The sequence below is a fragment of the Amaranthus tricolor genome, chromosome 2, assembly GCF_026212465.1.
Source record: "Amaranthus tricolor cultivar Red isolate AtriRed21 chromosome 2, ASM2621246v1, whole genome shotgun sequence".
NCBI lineage: Eukaryota > Viridiplantae > Streptophyta > Magnoliopsida > Caryophyllales > Amaranthaceae > Amaranthus > Amaranthus tricolor.
The window spans coordinates 3,147,594-3,155,304 of NC_080048.1; the positions used below are offsets into that span (position 1 = coordinate 3,147,594).

The window sequence follows — 7,711 nt, forward strand, 5'->3', positions numbered from 1 at the left end:
AAAAGAGGTGTAAAGAAAAAATAGGACAAAATAAACATTTATATAGTTAAATTTTGCCATAAATAATAATCAAGCAAGTAATTTAAAACAGCTAAATAAAAAAAGTATAACAAGTATGATGAAAAAGAGTCTTACATCACTTAGGGATCTCACGTTTGAAAGAGTTAAAACATTCACATACACTCAAACCTATAATTCAAAAACTCTACTTGTGAATACTAAATATACATTTTCCTATTAGTAGATAATATTTTACTTTTAAATATTAACCCAAAAAAATTATTGGCATGGAATAGAGGCAGGCCCCTTTAGGTTGCTTAAAAGATCCACCCCTAGTCTTATAGCCATGGCTATTTCAACTTAGGTGAGTAGCAAATGGTTTTAATTCATGTTTGTTTAAGTGGATGCTTCCTCCCTAGAGTTTGCTGCAGCTCAAAAATCAAAATGAGAGTTCTATGTACTTCTTGTAGCAAATACTACATAAAGAAACAGAGTGACCAAATGTGGTTTATATATTGCCAAGGGTCAAAAGTTAACTTTTTGTAAAAGCTATTTATGAATCATATTTTTACAATTTTCCCAATTTAATATGCTATAAGTCAACTAAAGTAATAAGTTGGTCACTAAGCCATTACCAAAATTTTATGTTACTAAAATAAGTGCGTATAATGTATGTGTTTCAGTGTGCTGCCCTAGGACACAAAGCCACAAACAAGTCATAGACCAAATAGTAGCCGAAATTGATACAAATAAAGCTATGCTTTTCATATTGGATAGGATAGAGTTATCATCATTTTTGTTGAATAATAATTATACATACATTCAAGAAGGGATGCTAATAACAAAATCCTAATTTATGTATAACATAATGAGAAAAAATAAGGTCAAGTGATTGTCATACCAAGAGTGCGCAAACCTATTTCTCAATCCAGGATAGTTTGTGCTTGTTCATCATCCATTGTCGGAGTTTGTAAAACGGTTGAAGATTGTATCTTTGTATGAACAAAATTAAGTCCGTCTGTTGATTGACTTACTGCGAGTATGGAGTGCTAAATGGCTAAGGTTTAGCCATTACGAAAAGGGATAGTCAGCTGACTCCCGGCTGAAGCATTGGAAAGAAACTCCAGTTGTTTTGACCACTAATATCTTTCCCGACTTTCTCATCAGCCCACCACTCTGAGGTAAGGTTTGATTGCGCAATAGATTCTCTGTTGCTACTATCGAAATTGAATTCTTTGACTGATCCGAGAGAGATAGAGGACTTCTTGTGTAGACAATCCTCTGTTACACCTGAAGTTGTCTCATGGCTTTCGGTTAAGCCCTCTTGAGAACACAGGAAGCAGTTCTCGGCTTTGTGTGGAACAACATCATTGCTTCTTGCGTATTGATCCCTAGTTTCCTGCTCACCTTCCACTGCCTTCTCAAGAACTATTGGAATATCTTCCCGACAAAGCTCAAATGAGACCCTGTGATCGACTAGAGCCTCCGCAGCCAGCAAACCATTTTCCGAGTTAGCAAGTGATGCCACTTCTGAAATTTGGTTCTCCACTGGTAGAGGGTCATAAGGGGCAAATCCTGTACCATCTGGTGTAACTGATCCAGATCCTAGTCTTGAACCCCATTTGTGCGTAGAAAATTTCTTTGAGTCAAACAACTTGGAAGCATCTACCATGCGGAACTCAAGGATTGGACGTCTATCAAGGTAAGGTGATGACGTGCCAGACGTAGAATTTACTGAGCCAGGGGATATGAGATGGTGGACTTCGTAGCAGGATAGTGCAAGTTTGTGATTGGTTCCACTGTTCCTCCTTGCACGGTTGAGTGAAGAGGTGAGCAATTGAGCAAATGGAACTTCAGGAGATGATGGAGTGGTGAATTGCATAGGTTCAGGAGGGGGAGTAACAGCAGCAGTAGATGGCTCCGTGGTGAAGGCAGAAAGTACAGGGGGTGAGACTAGCTGAGTCTCATGGGCATATGGGCCAATGGTGAAAATATGTGCTTGTCCAGGAGACTGAAGAGCATTTACAGAAAGAGGAGTTATCGTCAGCAATCCACCTGGAGAGTGAGTAGCTGTTGGTGGATCTGATTGCAAAAATGTAGGAGACGATGGAGGTGCAATAAATGGTAATATTATAGATGTTGAAGGGTTTGGGTTGTCAGAAACAGTCACTGCAGTCTCAGTAACAGTAGGCTCGGGTACAAGGGTAGCATGGCTTATCCTCTTGCTGGTTTTGAGAGAACCGAAGCACCAATAGAGATTCCAACAGCTTCCCCATCTTCTTTTCTGTAATCATCATCCAATACTTTATTTAGAATTATACTCACAAAAAAAGATGCTTGTAAAAAATATTTGACTAACAACTAGGTTAAAATAATGCAGGGCACAATATTGGAAACAATCAGATAAACCCAGGCTCTGAGTAACACATAGCAACTGGTGATCGAAAGAAAGCACAATATTTTTTCTTCAATCATAAAGTTCTTCAAGGGCAATCAAACTATTCTAGCTTCATCACATTTGTAAATTTTGATAATCGTCCCATTAGCTACTAAGTATTCAACTTTCAAGATGTTCTTCAACTGTCAGATAAAAGAGGGTCAAAGATCAACGAAGCATTCCCTGTTTCTGATCTGGTAACACAGAGACCTAGACTCAGAAATTCAGATTTAGGATTAAGTCAAGTTCCTTCTAACTTTGTATCTACCTTAGGTGGTCAAAAATCTACTTTGGGTGGTCAAAATACCGTAACATTCTTATTCTGAGAATAGAATGCTGAGAACAAGCATAATAGACTTATCTAGAACAATTTACTACACGTCCATGATCAACCTACACAATAAAATTTCAAACTTTTCTCTAGGAAAAGTGACATCAATAAACAGTGGCTTCATCTCCAAATTCAGAAAAAAATCATTTCAACTTGAAATCTCAGTCCGCATATAACAATCCTACTTGATTTCCACAGTAAGTTGCATATTCCAACAAAGCTTTCAGATTGCCCATCCAAAATCTCCAGCATGCCAAACACACTTCATCACGGACAAATCAATTCTAGTGAAGTATAATAAGGTCAACTCGCAGTCAAAGGCAAGTGGAAAGATAAAACGTTTTCCGAAAATATTTCAAGTCGCTTCATATTTAATCATGAATTCATGTTAGTACCTCATAGTAGCTGGACTTCCAGCTTGCACAACCCATCTCACACTAAGCAAAACTCATCAAATTCCAAAACAAGCTAGCTTTCGCATAAAAAACTAATAAAACCTTAAACAAGTCCACAGTTCTTATCAATAGTATCACATTTGACATCTACCAACCTAACAACTCAACTCAACTAATCACAATATCTTAAAACATCGGCCGCATCTTCTCCTTCTCCCGAGGCAACTAACTAATAATAGTTACCTTAATAGCTTTTTCACAGAATTACACAAGTTTAAAAAAAACCATAATTTCGCAATCAAAAGCAAAGTTATTACCTTTTTAACTATGAAAAAGGCTACTTCTAAGTAGGTATAAAGTAAGTTTACTTCCATAAAGTTGATAATCATACTTATTTCAACCATCACTCAAAATTAAAGGAGAAGTCTCAAGATTCAAGAGATTAAATCAATCACTACAATTGCAAAAAGTGACCAAATTATCTTCTCTTACAACAGCTCCTAAATTCTTTACCGCCTCATTTAATGAATAATTCACTTTTCTTTTTCAGTTAAAGCATGAATCTCTAAAAATACATGATTCAATTTTTTTTTTCTATGGAACAAATAATTCTTGATTTAAACATCAATTATCAATATCGAGATATATCAACACTCTCTTAGTTTACTGTTCACGCGTTTTGATATTCAATTATGTGTTCTTCACTACATCATAACTCAAAAAATATTTAAAGAATCAATACATATACTAAAAAAGATAATCAACAAAAAAGGAGATTAATCGATAAAATTAACGAAAATCAAATTTACCTGAACACAGACAGGTTGAACACGGCTTTCAGCGGTGACGATCGCCGCAGCAGCAGCGTTAACAGTTTCGACGCTATTATTCACTCTCGCCATCATTGCATCGAAAAATCGCAATTTCTCAATATACTGCTGTTTCCACCGAAAAACCGCAATTTCTCAACTATTCTGTTCTAGTCCACCGGAAAACCTTCAAAAAATTTACAACCGCCAAAAGAGTCCAGGAAAACAAGATCTAATACACACAACGAATTTAACCACTAGAGATCATGAAAGGCACCGATTTTCGTCGAACAAATCCAGTTGAGTAGAATTTAATCAGTGAAGAAGGAGATCAATGGAAAAAATAAGATGAAAACTGAAAACGGATTGAATTCACGTAAATGTTGTTTCTCTCTCTTGATGTGTAAAGAAAAGAAATGGAGAGTAAAACAAAATGATTCGTGAATTATGTATTTTAATTTTAATGGAGAGAGAATAAAATGATATAATTTATTTGAGATACTTGCTGTTATTCTGTTGTGCGTTGTTTGTGCCGCTTGTGCGTATAACGGATTACACGGAGGATGTCTTTGAATTACTATTATGCCCTTTCATTGTTGGAAACTTGACGCCATGTGAGATAATATTATTTTTATTTCAGAACAAAAAATGAATTTTTTATATATTAAGCGAAAATAAAAATTAATTTTTATTGATTAAAATTTAATTTTACTACAAATTTTTACTAATAGTAACTTATTTTTATTGAATTGATTTTTACAATTATTAACTTTTACTAATTTCAATTGATTTTTACTAAATCAACCAGTATTCTTATATACATCAAAACACAATATTAATTTTTCATAGGTATATAATTACATACAAAAGAACAGAAAATTAGTATAAATACATATTATTACCTTTTCTTGATTGACTTATCTTTTTTATTTCCAAATGTCTTTCAAAAATAATCACATTAATGAACCCAAAACAACCTAATAATTCTATATACAAGAGATTAATAATTAATATCACTTTAAGAATATTACTTATTACTACGTGACACTAATAATTAGATACTATTTGTTTTTCTTAAATTAATACCAAAGAGAAATAAAGTGTTTTTTATTAAGAAAAAGATGAATATTTTAGTAATAAATAAATAGAGAGTAAATTATACTAATGAAATTAAAAGATAGTTAAAATGTATAAATAAAAAGAAAGTGACGGATTATTATCTAAAAGTCAAAAATGATGCAAAATAAGTATATGCATCGATTAACTATGTCAAAGCGGGCTATCACTCAGGGCCCAAAATTTTTAAGGTCCAAAAATGTAGTTTTCATGTTCACATGGTTGATATTAATATGAATTAAATTTAGATACAATTTGCATTTTTGCCAAGTAATATGAGTTATTACTTATTATTGCTATTCATAATATAAGATCAAGTGCTATTCATAATATAGTTAAAAGTACTCCCTCCTATTCAACCTACTTGTCTCAATTGAATGTTCACATTTGCCGAGATAACATTCTAGCCATTAATATCTCTAATTGTGCATAATTGTAAATTATGAAAAATTAATCTTGAGAATCCTTGCATTGAGACGACTAAAATAAAATCTCACTTGACTATATTTTAAATTAGAGATTAAGAATAAAATATAAATTAAGAGTGATTAGAGAATATTGGCGGAAAAAATAAATGAGACAAGTAGGAAGAATATGAGGGAGTATATATTTTTTTTGAATAATACCTGATTCATTCATAAAGAGTCATACGACATCTACATCAGAGATAAAATTAACAAGTACATAATAAATTTAACCAAAGATAATTCAAAATTAACAAAACTACGATCGTTGTATATGAGATCTGACGATTCTCAATATCCTCTTTCACATCGTTGTTTGACACAGCCTTCTACAAGGGGGTCTTTCGATCTGTTGTAGTCTTGAGATAAAATTGAATTTGATGTAGTTGATGGTAATTGCAATTTTGGTGTCTGCTGCATTATCGCATTAATCTCTACGAAAAAATCAATTACAAACCAAACTTCATAACTCCAAACTCTCACGGAGAGAGAGATCAAAACACAATATATGGATAGAATCAACCCTATGAATGGGTAGAACAACTTTTCAGTTGGGAGAGGACAAATATTTATTCTAATTATATTTAAAAAGCTTAAAATGGATAAATTTAGGGGCTTATCATTAACCAGAAGGTTGATAATAGCCCCAAACCAACTATGGAGATTAGGGTTTTTTTTAGAGAGAGGAGAGAGAAAAGAAAAGGAAAAAAATATGAGGAAGTATTGTATTATTCATTACGCTTTAAGTTGTTAAAAGTCTTTTCACCTTTCGCTTTAAGCCCAAAAAAAACAAAATAACCATAAAATAAGTGAAATAGACCAAAATATCAAATGATCTTAAATATTTAGTAATTTAGTATAGAAGGAATAAAGCTTTTTTTTTTGTCACACTCTCTATGTCATCCTTTTGGACTTGCACCATAGGATCTAAAAAGTTCTTATATATTATTTGAGATTTCAAAGGACATCATAGGATCTATGTCATTTTTTTTACTGTATGTGTTTATATTTTTGCTATCTTAATTTTAATGATATTCTTTTAGACTTACTAGGCGAATATATGGAGTCAAAAATACTTTTTTTTTTCCAACGGGGATAATTATAGGGAATTTTCAATTCCATTTGAAAATTTTTACTTACATGATTTTAAAATTTTCATAGTTTAACCAGCCTTTATATAGTAAATTATTTACGAGTATATGTATATCGACTATTTGGCCCCTGATTCAAAATCTTAATTTCGCTCGAACAAAAATACTAAATTTACTATTTAAAACAAGATTATTCTTCTATTTGACAATTGTACAAGTCTATTTAACTAGGACAACATGAAACATAGATATGTATGTCTAGTGTAGTTATTGTGGCAAAAAGAAGGAAAAAAAGAAAGAACATAATTGTAAAGATTTAACTGCAAAAAAGGAACCTTAAATTAATGAACGGAATGGTCAGAGAAATGCAAATGCGAATACAAGGTACTCGTGATTTTATTACGGCGGGGTAGGCACGTGACTTTCGTGACCCTTATTCATTACTTTCACTACTTACCTACTGGCTACTGCCCACCTTTTTATCATTGTTCATCGTACATTTTTTTTAAATTTTTTATTTATACCTATTTTCATACTTATATTTCTATTTTTTATATGAAAATTTTATTAATGTTAAAGATTAGGAGAATATAAGAAGAAAAATAATAAATAATTTAATCTAAACTTGCTATATTGGGCATTTTTGGTACTGAATAACAATACAAATATGTTATATTTATAGTATAATTCATATATATTATTTCTATACTATTCATATCTTATTTGGTATTGCTTTTTAAGTTATATTGAATTGAACTCATTACTTTTACTCTCATATCAATATAATTTAGTTTTTATTAATTATTTTCATCATCAATAGAAATTAGAAAACATATTTTTAAACTTTATTTTAATGTAGTATAAGTTATTTTATGGATGAGATTAATACAAAATGACTTGCTTTTTTGTATCTATAATTTTAATAGCAATAGTAATATAAATAGTTTTACTCTAATCTATATTTAAAAAAAAAAAATCCTTTAATTTGATCTAGAAAACCTTGTCTTAATACCCAACATGCATGGCCGAAAGCAAAAGGAGAGAGTCTTACCAAAACTAGAAGGTACA

The 7,711-nt window shown here is 31.8% G+C and overlaps 1 protein-coding gene across 1 annotated transcript; it reads right to left on the reverse strand.

Annotated features, from left to right (window-relative positions):
• LOC130806263 (uncharacterized) lies at positions 1–4,492 on the reverse strand. Its single transcript, XM_057671275.1, has 2 exons — positions 3,973–4,492; positions 1–2,284 (listed from the first exon to the last, which is right to left on the reverse strand). The coding sequence occupies exons 1-2, from the start codon at positions 4,066–4,068 to the stop codon at positions 1,088–1,090; spliced, it is 1,293 nt and encodes a 430-aa protein (XP_057527258.1). The 5' UTR covers positions 4,069–4,492; the 3' UTR covers positions 1–1,087.
• Positions 4,493–7,711: the final 3,219 nt, after the last annotated feature.